The sequence below is a fragment of the Podarcis tiliguerta genome (assembly GCF_965153285.1).
Source record: "Podarcis tiliguerta genome assembly, chromosome: 8".
In the NCBI taxonomy this organism is placed as follows: Eukaryota; Metazoa; Chordata; class Lepidosauria; order Squamata; family Lacertidae; genus Podarcis; species Podarcis tiliguerta.
In genome coordinates, this window is record NC_139541.1 from 70,306,741 (window position 1) to 70,322,699 (window position 15,959).

Genomic DNA, 15,959 nt, shown 5'->3' on the forward strand with positions numbered 1-15,959 from the left:
GCAATGCGTCCCTAATAGTTATTATTATTGCATAATCTTAAGAAGGTTGTATAATCTTAGAAGAGGTGTGTGGCTGTGAGGGGTCATGGCTGTGAACAGCTGAAATTGCCTCTGCATTACTGCCTGGTACTGTCCCAGCTCCTGCCAACCTAGCAGTTTGAAAGTAAGCCAGTGCAAGTAGATAAATAGGTACCACTGCGGCGGGAAGGTAAATGGCCTTTCCTTGTGCTCTGGCTTCTGTCATGGTGTTCCGTTACACCAGAAGCGGTTTAGTCATGCTGGCTACATGACCCGGAAAGCTGTCTTTTGACAAACACTGGCTCCCTTGACCTGAAAGCGAGATGAGCGCTGCAACCCCATAGTTGCCTTTGACTGGACTTAACCGTACAGGGGTCCTTTACCTTTTTTACTGTACAGCATCACTCCAGCCAACACAGATTTCAAGCCCTCCCCTCCCTACACACAGCTCCAGGGCTCAAGACTGACTCCGAATGTATTGCTAGTCAATATTTTTTATTAGCGATCCATGCCCTGCTTTTCTGGGATGTCTAAGTGGTTGTCTGCATCCCAGTTAGACCATGGTGGTTCCGGGTTTTCTCCGGCAGGACTGGATGATGCTGAGGAACATCAGGAAAACAAGGAACATGGAGAGCCCAACAATCAGCGCCTCAATGATGGAGTAGGTGTGGCCGTGCTCCCCAGAGACTGGCACGACCCCGGAAGAGGCCACAATGAACTTGCCCACCAGGTGCCCGTTGACATAACACTGGTAATAAGCCCCATGCGATTCGTTCTGGAAGGAGAGGCGTAGGATCCCGCCGCCGGTGGCCTTGTCCAGGCTCTGGGAGCTATTCTTCTGGAGAAGTTCAAGGCGGGTCAGCATGGTGGGGCCCGCTTGCCAGTACACAGGACTGAAGAAAAGAAGGGGGGGGGGGAGAAATTGGGTTGGCACTGGATGGGGGGGTGCAGGCAGGCAGCCTGTCCCAACATTTTGCAGACAGAAATGCAGGCTGTTACTGTCCAGTTAGCATCCTAGCCAATTAACTACAGGTGCCTGAGGTGATTACTGTATTTTTTGCTCTATAAGATTCACTTTTCCCCTCCTAAAAAGTAAGGGGAAATGTGTGTGCTTTCGCTGCACAGCGATCTCTCTTGCTGTTCTGGCTTCTGGGATTCAGAATATTTTTTTTCTTGTTTTCCTCCTCCAAAAACTGGGTGCGACTTGTGGTTTGGTGCGTCTTATAGAGCGAAAAATACGGTAATTCATTGCCTCAGTCAAGGATGCTTTTTTAAAAAATTAGGCTGTATTGAACTAAACTACAGCTCTCATTCATGATATACATATACAGTGGTACCTCAGGTTACAGACGCTTCAGGTTGCAGATGCTTCAGGTTAGAGACAGCTAACCCAGAAATAGTACCTTGGGTTAAGAACTTTGCTTCAGGATGAGAACAGAAATTGTGCGGTGGCAGCAGCGGAAGGCCCCGTTAGCTAAAGTGGTACCTCAGGTTAAGAACAGTTTCAGGACCTCCAGAACAAATTAAGTTCTTAACCCAAGGTACCACTATAAAGCACTCTTCTAACACTTTAACAGTCATGGGAAGAAAGGATCCTGGGAACTATAGTTTGGGCATTTCTGAGAGGGAATTTCCTAACAACGTTCAACAGCTTTAACAAACTACTGTTCCCAGAATTCTTCCCAGAGGGAAGCCACAGCCTTTAAAGTGGTAAAAGAGTGCTTTTAAATGAATTGGTGAACCTCCTTTAGTCATCTCCTTTATTTTCAGTGGGTCTACCCTGAGTAGGACCAACATTAAATACAATCCAGTAATTCCAAGCATAACTTACTTTGTTTCTGACAGAGATAGGGAAACTTCACACACACCCCAACACAACATGACCCCAAACTGGGAAACCCTATTCGAGGTCTGCAATCCCGTGTGAGATCGTAAACCCGGAAAAAGTACTTTGGGGGGCAAAGTGTCCAAAAACACATGTTCCGGGGCACCATGTGAGATCACAGACCCGAAAAAATGCTTGGGGGGGGGGCAAGGTCTTGGCCCGAAATTGCACAAGAGCATGACACTCAACATGGCCATCATACACTTCCAGGAAAAAACTAGTATCTGCAGAAGCGTGTATACACATGAAAGCTCATACCTAGAAAGCTTATACTTAGTTGGTCTTTAAGGTGCTACTGGAATTATTTTAAAAAACTTTTTTTGAAAGATTCTTTTAAAGACTGTCATAAGACAAAAAGACTAGATTCTCTTAAGGGAGTTCTTTTTGGATCCTATATATAATATCTTTCATCTTGTTATTTATTATGACTACAACAGACCAACACGGCTACCTACCTGAATCAGGGAAAAACAAGGTGTTTGGTTTTTCCGGGGCAGTTGACACAGGTATGAACCTTTGGCCTTCAAGATTTTGTGGCTTATAATTCCCCGTCCCCATGCTCGCTAGGGTTGATGGGAACTGGTGTCCCCAGCTCTACCTTACAGATATTAAGAAAAACCACGCAGACCATATTCTACCCAAATGCTCAGCAAGACTCGAGACAGGCGCTGCCTCCCAAGTTTCTGGTCTTGCGTCAAGGCACAGAAATGATTGGCAGACAAAGGTAGCAGTAACAGTTTGGACTCAGCTATACAGCTGCAAATATAACGTTTTAAGTGTGTTCTAAGTGCATCATACAAACATGACACTAGATGTCGATGGTGGGCTAATGGCAAATTCAATAAACATTTTAACACTTTTTTAAAAGCACTTTCACAGTGACTATATGTGTGTGTGTGTGTCTAGATTCAACCCTTGTTTCATTGTCTTGCTTTGCATTGGCTGACAGGTCACTTACTTACTTATAATTATTACAAATGTCTGTACCGCCCATCATAAAGAATGCCAAAGCGGTATGCAGCATAATATCACAAAATGCCATAACATGCAAATCAGAATAAGTTAATTCAGATTATCTACCCAGTAGTTATGTGGTTGGGCTGCATTTCAGGGAATGCCTGAATAAACAAAACAAGAAGTTTAAGCAAGTGCTGAAAACTTTGTACTTTTGACACATGACCTTTTGTTCTAGAAGCAATGGAGACTTGCTAAATTGTCCACATGCTATCTAAATAAACTGCATTTTTTATTTTTTGCCCCTGTAAAAGCACTTCTTGAGAAACTGGTTTCATGCATCAAATAGACGCTCATTGCAGACTGATTCTGCATTGCCCCAGTGTGTGTCTGTTTGAAAACAGGTAAAAACAAATGTGCTTGTGTGTGTATCCACCACACCTTTCCAATAACACTGTGGGTGGATACATATGCAAAGACTACAACCACCACTTCCTTCTTCCTTCACCTGGGAGAACGTGCAGGTAGGAAAAGGTGTGGATTACCTCATCAAGAAGAGCCCATCATGTAACCACATTCCCTATTGCATACAACAGGAGCTAAAATCTATCTAGATCAAAAGCATCATCTTCTTGAGGATGAGCACATACAATTTCAGGTTGAGAAAAGACGTTGTGCTACCAATGTCCTACACAACAAGAATGGCAGGGCAGGACCGGCTTTTTTCAAATATTTGTCAGGATGCAATATAAACAGCAGTCAGATTGTTATCAGGGCCAGATCCAGAGATCATTGGATTCCCATCCTGCCAAACCTAGCAGACTGATGTTAAACTTTCGCTTTAAAGGTAAAGGTACCCCTGCCCGTACGGGCCAGTCTTGACAGACTCTAGGGTTGTGCGCCCATCTCACTCAAGAGGCTGGGGGCCAGCGCTGTCCGGAGACACTTCCGGGTCACGTGGCCAGCGTGACATCGCTGCTCTGGCGAGGCAGAGCCACACACAGAACGCCGTTTACCTTCCCGCTAGTAAGCGGTCCCTATTTATCTACTTGCACCCGAGAGTGCTTTCGAACTGCTAGGTTGGCAGGCGCTGGGACCGAACAACGGGAGCGCACCCCGCTGCAGGGATTCGAACCGCCGACCTTTCGATCGGCAAGCCCTAGGCGCTGAGGCTTTTACCCACAGCGCCACCCGCGTCCCGTAAACTTTCACTTTAGCCTCGTCTCAAATGTCTTTATTCCTACATAACTTATTGCTTTTCCTGTGAACTGTTTCCTGCTTCACTAAAGAGTAGGATTCAGTTTGCTGCTTCTGATACTTTTCTAGCCCCCCCCCCCCGCCAGCTATTAATCGGCATTTTGGGGCCTGGCATCCGGAGGTGAAAGTTGAGTCACCTGTCAATCATTAACTGGCTTTTTTCTTTTATTTGAGAGAGAGAGCACATACAGAGGCGAAACTTAAGTGCTGTGAGAACGCTTATATGGGACAGCATCTCCCCTTCATTCACACAGACATTTCCTTGTGCTGAAGATTGTGGTGGGTCAGCAGCTAATGGCTAGGATGGCGAAAGAATTGGAACAAACCATATATGGCTGCATACAAACCATGCATAGCTTCTTCCAAAGAATCCTGGGAATGGTAGTTTGTTATGGAAGCTGGGAATTGTAGCTGTGTCAAGCGTGAACTGCAGTTCCCAGGATTTTTTCGGCAGAAACAACGTGCTTTAAATGTACAATGTGTGTGCAGCCGACTTTAATTCTATGCAGACTTACTTGGGGTGGAAAGCTGTGTACACACACACAGCAGAGTCGGTAGAGCATGAGACCCCTAATCTCAGGGTTGTGGGTTTCAGCCTTGCATTGAGGGGGGGTTGGGCAAGATGAGTGTCATGGCCCCTTCCAACTCTATGATTTACTCTGCACCGAGGGTGCTCCCCCTGCTTGCTGGGGGAGCACTGTGCGCACAGTCTTGGCCACAATCCATATTTCCTCTGTAGTTTCTTAAGAAAGGCTGCATTTTGGCGTGTCCTCCACCCCTCAAACCAGTTTTGATCTGGACTGGGAAATATGGACCTAGCCGCGTAATGTTTACACAGCCTACATGGGATTTAATTCAGAGGAACTTACTTCTGAGTAAACACATGTGGGCCTGTGCTACGAGGCCCGGTGTCCATTTGACTATTTTATTGGGATGAAAAGGGGGCAGATTAAAAGAGCAAAGGTTCCTCTGTGCCCTCCTGGCTAGCGTGTGGGATGGGTTGCTGGAAGATGTGGATAGCGAAGCCATGCATAGATGGCGTCTTAGGTTCATGGCGTGGACAAGAAAAAGGTCAGGTGGAATGCTAAAATAGTCTGACAAATCAAGTATTTCAGCCAGGAAAAAAGGAGGGTGGATTTTCCCTTTCCAATGTAAGGAAGGTGCAATCTGGGCCTGTGTGTGTGTGTGTGTGTGTTTTGTGATAGGAATTTTGAGGTCTTAGATATATGGTAATGTTCATAATGTGGGACGCGGGTGGCGCTGTGGGTAAAACCTCAGCGCCTAGGACTTGCCGATCGCATGGTCGGCGGTTCGAATCCCCGTGGCAGGGTGCGCTCCCGTCGTTCGGTCCCAGCACCTGCCAACCTAGCAGTTCAAAAGCACCCCCGGGTGCAAGTAGATAAATAGGGACCGCTTACCAGCGGGAAGGTAAACGGCCTTTCCGTGTGCTGCACTGGCTCGCCAGATGCAGCTTGTCACGCTAGCCACGTGACCCGGAAGTGTCTGCGGACAGCGCTGGCTCCCGGCCTATAGAATGAGATGAGTGCACAACCCTAGAGTCTAGCAAGACTGGCCCGTACGGGCAGGGGTACCTTTACCTTTACTAATGTTCATAAGCGTACCAACCAAGCATGTATATAGATCAGCACAGGAAGACCGACCTGGAACCATTTTGATTCCTAAACTGAGCAAATGTTTTCTCTGCAAGGTCAAAGTGGGAAACCTCCCATTGTCTCTTTCCTCACAAATCCTGTCTTAAGCACATTTAAGATATGAATAGGGTGTGAGCCTGTGACATGGCCCAGGAACTAAGTATTTATCTTTACAAAAGACTGGCCAGGCTACCCAGGCAATCCAATCAAGTAACCTGCCAGACAGGAGATAAACAACGACAGGAGAAAAACAACATTCAAATTTGTTTTAAGACCGCCTTTTCTGTGATGTAGGTATGATGTATCTGAGGGTGGTCTTGATTTACAGGGTGGCAATTTCAAAAGTCTTTATAAGGCCTTGCGCGCCACTCCTGCGGGTGAGGGGAGCACCCTGTTGCAACAATTCAATAAAGATCAAACTTACTAGCTGCTTTCCTTCTCAATATTCTCTGGTTGGCCTCTGTTATTCTCTTCTACCAATAGGGAACCTATGTAAGGACTCTATATGGGCTCTTGGATACCCCATAAGGGAAAAGGGCAATTTTTGTTTACAACAGTTTAAGTGAGAGGGAGAGATCAGCTCTAAGCTCTGGAGACATTTTGGGACGCTGGCTGCTTTTCTAGAGATCTGGCATGGGGCATTACCTGCATTGCTGGAGGAGGAATGCCTCTGAATAGCCGTTGATGGCAACAACACCAAGGCAACTATAAGATGCTTTCGGTTCCTTGTGGTCAGCAGCCACCCGCCTGTGTGGCAAACTGAAGCAACCACCTCAGGCGGTGGAATCCAAGGGGGTGTGTTTGTGCTCCCATTGGTGCCCTTCCCCAACAGAGAAGTGAGAAGCGGCTGTGGCTTCCAGCGAGCTCTCCCAGGTCTAGCCAAAAGCCACTTCTGCTTCTCCTCCGCAGCCATCACGGGCACTCCACCCACTGCCACAAGAGAAGTGGCTTCAGTGGCAGCTTCTGGGGTTCCAGCTGCCAGCGAGATCTCGCAAGTGCGGCTGCAGCAGCGGCACCTTCCTGTTTTGCCTCAGGCGGCAAAATGGGATGTGCTGCGCCAGAAGGCAGTTGTTCCCTGGAGCACCGAGCTCCACCTGTTCACTACACTTCCATCCCACCCTCCCTTTGAAAAGCTCGTGGTGGGATGCCAAGGGCTTTCCCCAATTTTATCGTCACAAAAACCCTGCAAGGCAAGTGTGGGGCTAGAGACACGACGTATCAAGGAGACACAGCACATCGAGCAGCCTTACAGACCATCGGTCCATTTGCATTTGGTATAGTATTAGTGCAGGGGTCAGCAAACTTTTTCAGGAGGGGGCCGGTCCCCTGTCCCTCAGACTTTGTGGGGAGCTGAACCCACCCTCTCCTGAAAGCACCCCCCAAAGGACCCCCATCCCAAAAAGACCCCCCCACCACTGCCACTCATGCCACTGCCACCGCCTCGTCTTCGACAGCGTCGTCATTGTCCTCTGCCTTAGCCAGGGGTCTTCGGGGCACAGAGCCCATGCCGCTGGCCTGGGTGGCAGAGGCAGCCTCCCCATCGCCGCCGCTTCCTCCCGCTTGGCTCTTGGCCATACGCAGCCACCTCAGCGGGAAGGAAGGGGCGTCGCCCAGAGGCGTCCATGGCTTCGGATTGGCTGCAGGAGCTTCTTGCATCCAATCCGAAGCTGTGCCTGCGTTGCGGAAGTCAGACCCGGCGTAGCGTGGCCTCCACGCCACACTGGTTTAGCGTGGGGACTGACTGAGCAGGCAGCAGGGTCTGCAAGGCTCATGGGCCAGATTAATGAGCCCGGTGGGCCACATCCAGCCCCCGGGCCTTAGTTTGCCGACCCCTGCCTTAGTGTCTAACAGTGGCTCTCTCTCCAAGGTCTTAGAGAGAGAAAGAGCTGCTGCCTTCTACCTGCTCCTTTTAACTAGGGTTGCCAGGGATTGAGCCAGGGCCCGTGGCTTTACCACGGAGCGAGCTTGAGGTCCGTACCTGTAGATGGAAGAGGTTGGGCAGCGCAGGTGGGCGACGGTCTTGAGCTGGGGGTGGTAGGTGGTGAAGACGAGGAGCGGAACGGCGCTGGCCTGATCCTGGGACAGCAGGTAAGATGCATCGCAGGGCACCTGGCAGCTTTCCACTCGCAGCTCCGGGCCCCTTTGCGGCAACGCCGGGTGCTTCCTCCTGATCATCCCACAGGGCAGCGGATCTTCTTCGTGACGGTCCTCCCGGGTCACCTGGGCATAGCAGAAACCCACTCGCTTCCTTTCTCCGGGGTTGCCGCAGCGGTCGCAAGACTGCCAAGGGCTCCAGGAGGTGAACAGCTTGGCCCATGCTCCGTCTTCTAGCTCAGCGGTGGAATTTCCCAGGGTTGTCTCCCCGAGGCCCGCGTGCGAGACGTGGATGCTCCCGGCATCCTGGAAATCCACGTCGTAGTAGGCGATTGTGGCATCGCCTGCCCGGCAGGTGTACACGCCAGAGTCCTCCACGCTGGGGTTTGGGATATACAGGTTGCCAGCGACTAGCTGGGATTTGAAGCGCAATCTCCTCAACTTGGCATGGCTGAGCAAGGGCCAGATGGGGCCCCCTGAGCGCAGGAAGGTGACGGGCTGCTCCTTCGCCCAGGCTGGGTCCAGGTATTGCCAACTGACGAAAATCTTGAAGTAGACATGGGGGCAGCGTAGGATCACTGGGTTGTCAGAGATGAAGGCTACTGTGCAAGGCTGGCCTGGGACACATGGCGGCCCCAGGGAGTGGCCCTCGTACAGGCTACCATCAGTGAAGGCCAAGGCCAAACCCAGGAGCAGAGCCACAGTAGATGCCCAAGAGGACATGACCAGCTGGGCACTGTCGCACTAAGGGCAACTGGAAAGGAACGTTCTAGCTGACCTCACTGTGACATCGTAACTGAGGTGGGCAGGAGGATGATGATGTCATAATGGAGTGTGGGGCTTAGCCAGAGTAATTCTAACTGCTGATGTTCAGCATGACTTTGGTTGTCTGGAGACCCAGACATGCCTCTCTCCACAACTGCTGCCAGGGGGAGACGAGTCATTACTCATTCTTATTTTTGTTTTATTCCTGATCTGATCTGGGAGGCTTTATCAGCTGAAAAGCTGGGCATTTTTATTTTTTACACGAATAAAATTATTAGACATTTCTTTCTCCAAGGAGTTTAGTATACAACACATGGTTCATCCCTTCCCACGGCCCATTTTATTTTTTGTTATAGATAATAAATATTCTTAACAGCAACCTACTAAAAGGGGGGAAAGATGCAGCCATTGCCTTTATAAATGTATGTAACAACAGAAAATGGTAATGAGGGCAGTATAGATAAGTGCAGAATTATGGTTTATAAAGGTGCTAAGACTTCTTTCCCTTACTGTATATAAATATATTTTAAAATTTTCTTATTTTACAAATATTTTAATGAAAAGACCTAAAATAAAAATAGAAATAAGAAAGGGGGAAGAACATTAGAAAAAAGACAATATTGTTATGCACCACCTCAATCTTCGAATGCTGAGAGATTCTGGGAGTTCCCATGCTTACTAGGTTTGGTTTTCTTGGAATGAAGGTCAGAGGAGACTGTGGTGTCTTTGGGATATATTTACACTTACCTACACATATGAGCATAGGATGGAGGGGCTCACAGCACTAACATCCTGACAGGACTCGCTTCCCTTTTAAGTTTTGAGGGAGCCCCCAAGTTCAGCTCAAAGCAACACAGAGAGCAAGAGATGTCTCTCTGTCTCCAGCTTCCAGCTCCTTCACAATCCAGCTGTGGCTATTGTTCTCCTACATACCAGTCAGGTGAAGGGGGTGGGGGAAAAGGCCCACCCTGATGTTCTAAGATGCAGAGCAACCTCTTTGGATATGCTAAATTGTGGTACTTAACTAGCCATGTAAACAAAGGAACTGGTTTGGCAAGCTTCCTTTTATACATTCTGCTCTCAGAGGCACGGGATCAAAAGTTTGGAAGGGTTTTCATTCAAACTGACTCCACCCCCCCCCAACTCATAACAATATAAAGGGAAAGTATACAAAAGAGGGAGAGAAGCAAGAAGGGACATGGAAGCAAAGGATGCTGTTTTAATCTTGAACTCACATTACCAACAATCTGCTATGAGATTTTGATTCCATTTAAGGGAGTTGGGCCTTAGTGGAGGGGCCAATGTGTTTGCCACTTAAATTGGGGAAGGAGGGGGAAGAAATGTCGAGGGAGAGAGAGGCTGCAGCCAAAGGGTCAGGAAAAAAGTGGGGCTTAAAACTGCGGGATCTACATGCACACCATAAAATGGTAGAGAACTTCCTTATAACAGGATGTTGTATTTGTTTACACTAGCCTTCACCAACATGGTGCGCTCTCTCACTCGCATTGTTCAGGACTACAACTCCCATCAGCTGGCTGGGGCTGATGGAAGTTGTAGTCCAAAACATGAGGGCAGGGCTCAGGTTGGTGGCTGGCCTGCACTCTGACTGGCAGCAGCTCTCAGGGTGTTAGGCAGGGGCTCTACGTACCCTGATCCTCCTAGGTACGGCCTCATGTTTCTATTCACCAGTATTTTTAAACACACATACACACACACACACACACACACAGACACACAAAAGACCAGTAGACACGAAAGATCTCTCTAACCATAAAAGGTCTCTCTTGTGAACAGAAAACATACACCACTCATTCAGCAAACAGTGATGAAAAAGAAAATAATGACTAATTCTTCTTTTTACTAAAGGAAACAAAGAGTGTTTTAAACAAAGTATGATGTGGTACAACAGGAATGCAACTGTAAGTTCAAAGTCTTTTTTTTTTAAGCTCTTATTAATCTTCTGGAATAATAATCAAATTGAGGTTTCCGACCCAGGGATGGGCTGTCTGTGTTGGGGTTGGCTCATCTGTGATGATGGGGGCTGGAGCTCAACAACAGGTTCCTCATTCTGGCTATGTATATTTATTCAGACATAAGTAGCATTGAATTCAGTCGTGTTTGCACCTAGAGTTCCCTGTGAAGAGGGATTGATGGTTAAACCACTCTGCTTATAGCAGTTTCCCAAACTGCAGATCAGTGCCAACATGAAACTCTGCAATCACAAGATTGTAGGAATGACCCCTGTGCCATTTGCTATATGTACGGGAAAACATCTTTTATCTTTCGGCTTATGTTTTCCTTCCCTTCCCTTTCTTCTTTTATCCCGAGTGGCAGAATTTTAAAACAACAAGAACAGAAGTTATTTCTGGCAAGTAGCAAGCAAAGCCTTTCTTCTTCATCTTTGCTTGTTTATGTTGGAAAGGGCCACATATATTGATGGTGCTGTAAAAAAAATAAATCAAAATACTCCTTTTGTTTATTTGCTTTTAGCATTTCTCCCCCAACTTTCAGACAACTCATTTATCACAAGTTGCACCAGCTAGTTCCTGGCGGGGAAACAATTCAGTATATAGGAAGATTGTGGTTAAAAGATTGTGCCATCATACAACAACCGAAGCGAAAAGATACGTAGGTCTCCTGCCCCAAAGAATTTACAATCAAAACTTCAACAGAATCAGAGAATTGTTGTGTTAGAAGGGACCACAAGGTTCATCTAGGAAAACCCTCTGCAATGCAGGAATCTCAACTAACACACACCTGACAGGTGGTCATCCAGCCTCTGCTTAAATACCTCCAGGGGAGTCCACAACCTCCCAAGGGAGTCTGTTCCACTGTTGAATAGCTCTTACTGTCAGAAAATCATTCCTGATGTTTAGTCAGAACCACCTTTATTGTAATTTGACTCTGTAGGTTTGGGTGCTAGCCTTCAGAGCCGGAGAAAACAAACTTGCTCCATCTTCCGTGTGACAGCCCCCAATATATTTGAAGATGGCTATCATATCTCCTCTCAGTCTCCTCTTTTCCAGGCTAAACATACCCATCTCCTTCAAGTACTCTTCATAAGGCTTGCTTTCCAGACCCATGGTCATCTTGGTTGCCTTCCACTGCACATGTTCCAGCTTGTCAATATCTTTCTTAAATTGTGGCACCCAGAGGGAGGATTCTGAACATTTTTTCACCTTTGCAAAAGCAAAAAACAAAACCCCCACATTTTTATCCTTCCCTTTCTCCAAGAGCTCTTCCCTTACACATTGTAACTTCACAAAAACCTTGCAAGGTAGGCCAGGCTGAGAGATGGCAATTTACCAAAGTAAGCTTCATGGATGAGTGGGGATTTAAACCCTAGTCTTCCCTGCCCTTGTCTGATACTCTAACCACTTCCCCATGCTGCCACAACACCTCACACATGAACATACACTAGTGCTATTTTCTAAACAGCTCAAAACTGGGAATGTTGGAAAGAAAAGGGTGTTGACAGTAAGATGCCAAACCATTAATATTTTAAAAATTCACTGGGGGTGTAAAAGACCCAGTCCAGCTCTGGGGGGCTTGCCTCAAAGCCCCAGCGTAGTTCCTGAACTCAGGGTCAGCTTAAGGTTTCATGGAGACCTGAATATGGTAGCCACTGTAATTGACTGCACAAATCTAACAAACACATTTGCTGTTCTAACCACTTATTACAACTGGGCCCACCCACTTCTAGCAAGTTCCTTCCAGAAGGTAGTCTACTCCTGCTTTAAAAGCAGGATAGGCTGAGAGATAATGGATGGCTGAAAGGCACCTAGTGGGCTTTGTGCCTAACTGGGCATTTTTATTTCTTTATCTACATATTTACAGCCCACAGGTAAATAAAAATACATCAAGGTGGCATACAGCACATAAGAATAAAATCATCAAAAGGCATCCATAAAATACTGACCTGAACTCTGTTCTCCCAGGTCCTGGTCCAGCTATTTAACCACTAGGTAAAAGATACAAAAGGTAAAGGACCCCTGGACAGTTAAGTCCAGTCAAAGGTGACTATGGGGTTGTGGCGCTCATCTTGCTTTCAGGCCAAGGGAGCCGGCGTTTGTCCACAGACAGCTTTCTGGGTCATGTGGCACGACTAAGGTGCTTCTGGCGCAACGGGACATCGTGACAGAAACCACTATACCACACTCGCAGGAAAAGGAAATTATCTCTCAATTTAATTCACAGGGTTATTTATTATGAGGATAAAACGGTATGGGAGGAGAAGCACATAGACTGCCCTGAGTTCTCCTTGGAGGAGAGGCGGGATATAAATATTTAAAAATGGCAATAATAGTAGGCATAACAGGCTGGTGAAATATCTCTCACAAAGCTAGCACGCAGAGATTGTATCAAGCAGTCCTTCAGCTCTTGCTCAGTAAAAGGCACTCACAACGTATGCACATTTAACTTGTGTGCATTCAGCTGAGCTTCAGATGCTTAACCAAAAATTAAGTAATTAATTAATAGAAGAGGGTGGAAATCTAGGGGGGCGGGATTATTTGGCCATTGCAATCTATGTCTTTTGACTATACTGTACACAATTTTGGCTTTGTGCACTCATCCCTGCAATATAAGCCCGTGTAAGTTGAGTCTCATCTGTACCTGTAAAGCATGTTCTTTCCCTCAAAGAACTCTGAGCACTGTAGTTTGTTAAGAGTTGCTGGGAACTGTACTTCTGCGATGGGGAAACTACAGCGCCTAGGATTCTTTGAGGGAATAACGCGCTTCTAATGCGCATTACAGGTACAGTAAAGTGGCTGAAACCCGCTCCCTACCCTCTTGGACCAACCCGTCCTCCACCAATCAGGTTCTTTGCGCTTTTGAAATCTGCCCTTTGTATCCCTCCGCCTGCCAAGGCAGCACCTGGGCAAGTTCACTTCCATATAAAGGTGGAGGGGAGGCGGACGCAGCAAAGTTTAATAGCTGGACCCTTCCTCTTCCACCCCTTTTCCTTTAAGTTGGCCGGCCCGTCCTCAATACGGCCTCGGGGGGGCTGAACCACCTACATAAAAGGGATGGGGGGGTCGTGAAGGTACAGGTGAGCTTAACTTTTTGCCTTGCAGTAAAAGAGGCTCCCAAAGGCGGCAAACGGACGGGCTTCCACGGCACACCGAAAGCCTTTCCGTGGCCGGAAAGCGCCTCAGCAGGTTCGCGTCTCTCCTCCACGCCACCCCCCTTTCTCCTCCTTTATGGGAGTTGGTAGTTTCCGTCGTTTGGGCGAGGCACCCACAGCGAGCGCTGCACCTGAAGCGCGCGGAGAGAGCGAGAGCCCGGAGAGGGGCTTGGCAGTCGGACGTAACGCGGGGAGCTTTGCGCGGGGCGCGGCTGTTCCTGAATGATTCGGCTGAAAAGTCCGCGGAGGGAAGAAGGGGCTGAAGTAGTGAAGGATCCGACGGAGTTCTCTTCCCCTTCCTTTGCCTGCGGACCACCCCCCCTCCCCGCGTCTCTCAAGCCAGCGGGGTGGGAAATGGAGACTCGGCCGGCCATGCTGCCCTTGCTGTGGCTTTTGGGGAGCGCCTGGATCTTAGGTAAAAAGAACTTTTAAAAGTTTTTTTTTTTAACAGCGCGAGCGGCGAAACCCCCTTCTACCTTGCCCCTCCACCCTCCTCTGGGGGAAACTCGTCCGGGGTCTTCTGTTTTTTTTGGCGGCGGGGGGGGGGGAAGAAAACTCGAGAGCTGATTGGGCGAAAGGCTCGCGCTCCTTTCTCCTTCGCGGTGACCTTTTGTTTGTTTGTTTGGAGAGCTCAAAGAGGGTTTCTGTCTTCCAAAGGTTATGGGGATATTTCGCCTGCAATAAGAACTTGTGAAACCCACCTGTTCCAAGGTGTGGGCTTCCTGGTGAGGAAAGGGTATATGACTGCTATTTTCTCTGCGCCCACCCCCCCCCCTTTCAGAAAAAAGAAAATAGGGTTTCCGACAGGCAGAAATTAACAGAGTGAAGCCTTTTTCTTATTATGGAAGTGATGAGGGAAATCGGCACCTGTTAGGTTTCTAGCTGTTTCGTAGTTGTCGAAGGATAAGGAAGTTGGCAACTGAGATGATTTATCTACTGTATTTGGCTCCAATCTTTTTCTCCAAAGGGTTTCAGGTGGTGTACAGAGTTTCCTCTCTTTCTCTCCCTTCCCCGCATTTAATTGCCACAACAACCCTGTGAGGTAGGTTAGGCTTAGGGGCGGTGACCAGCCCAGGGTCTCCCAGTGATTTGAAACATGGTCCTGTAGGGAGGCCAAGCAGCTTCAGTTTTCCCTAATCTCCTTCCCCTACCTCTGGGATGTAAAATACATGCCTTTTGTCTTCAGTTTCTGGGCCAACCTTCTTGGATTGAAAAACAAAGTTGTCTTGTTGGCCCTCTTCCCGCAAGACAACAACCTTTCTCAACTTGAGGGATTGTCTGTGTCTTTCTTTGCATATAGGTTTGTCTGGTTACAGCCCAATGATCTGCCTTGTTGACTTTGACTCCCTCAGTTTGTTGGGAGAGGAGGCTCATTGGGAGATTTAAAGGAACAGGGGCCAAAATAGGACCTAGTAACCCCATCTACGTGTTGTAGAAAGTGCCTGTGTTTTCAAGGACAGAAGGAAAGGTAATAATGCCCAGCATCAGGGAATCTTATGAAAGCCTCATTGGAATTTCAACAGTGTTGAATAGTTGGTGGAACATAAGAAATCCTTGCTGAGAAAAGTACCTTAACAAGTTTCCAGCCCCATGGGAGATAAAAGCATTTGCTCCAGGGGAAAAGATTGGGATCAGCCCATTGGTGGCTTAAATTTAGGCATGCTTTTATACCCCTTCCCCCACTATTGGCTGGGATTAGGTCTACCACATGGCAGGGTGTGCGCTTTGCATTTAATGGCCTTCCTCCAAAGTAAACACGCAGGAAAGGACTGGTAATTGTTTTCGCTCAAACCTTAACCCTTTTCTGTAATCCTAGTTTCATGACCTAGAGAGAGGGATGGTTCTTCTGCAGCAGGTGATGTCACTTTTGTGGTGGGTGTCTCGCTTAGAAGTCTGGACTCTATGCAGGACCAGCTTGTGGGAAATGTGGTCATCTCCGTTCCTCTCTTTTTCTCGGGTGATGTCTCATCTTGGCTGCTGTGGCAGCCATGACACGCCTGCCGAAACTGATCTCTGTACCAACCCACCCCCCTTCAGGCGAAACCACGGGAGCAAATAAAAGGAAGAAAGTTGGTGCAAGCAGTGGACAGCGGTTTGTTTGTTTTCGGTGAAAAGGAAATTTGGATTGAAAATACTAGTGCAGTGGACAATGTAAATATCCTTCAGGCACCTAATAAAAACCACCTTGATCTGTCAGGGTTTTTTGTGT

At 47.8% G+C, this 15,959-nt stretch overlaps 2 protein-coding genes across 5 annotated transcripts in view; one reads left to right on the plus strand and one right to left on the minus strand.

Annotated features, from left to right (window-relative positions):
- Positions 1 to 496: 496 nt before the first annotated feature.
- Positions 497 to 8,630, minus strand: FAM187B (family with sequence similarity 187 member B). Its single transcript, XM_083455709.1, has 2 exons — positions 7,745 to 8,630; positions 497 to 911 (listed from the first exon to the last, which is right to left on the minus strand). Exons 1-2 carry the CDS (start codon positions 8,581 to 8,583, stop codon positions 572 to 574), a joined length of 1,179 nt encoding a protein of 392 aa, XP_083311835.1. The 5' UTR covers positions 8,584 to 8,630; the 3' UTR covers positions 497 to 571.
- Positions 8,631 to 13,531: 4,901 nt separating this feature from the next.
- Positions 13,532 to 15,959, plus strand: part of LSR (lipolysis stimulated lipoprotein receptor) — a 30,140-nt gene continuing 27,712 nt past the window's right edge. Inside the window, exon 1 of one of the 4 annotated variants that reach the window (XM_083455306.1) lies at positions 13,532 to 14,165. In XM_083455306.1, the coding sequence (XP_083311432.1) occupies positions 13,973 to 14,165 (193 nt within the window). In that variant the 5' untranslated portion in view covers positions 13,532 to 13,972. The remainder of the gene's footprint in view (positions 14,166 to 15,959) is intronic. The other 3 variants (XM_083455305.1, XM_083455308.1, XM_083455307.1) reach the window with 3 other exon arrangements.

What these genes read in the sequence shown, in the direction of transcription:
- FAM187B (XM_083455709.1), bottom strand. Translation starts at nt 8,583, where the DNA reads ATGTCCTCTTGGGCATCTACTGTGGCTCTGCTCCTGGGTTTGGCCTTG. An exon ending in CCAACCTCTTCCATCTACAG is followed by an intron (nt 912 to 7,744) that starts GTACGGACCTCA and finishes TCTTTTCTTCAG; the next exon opens with TCCTGTGTACTGGCAAGCGG.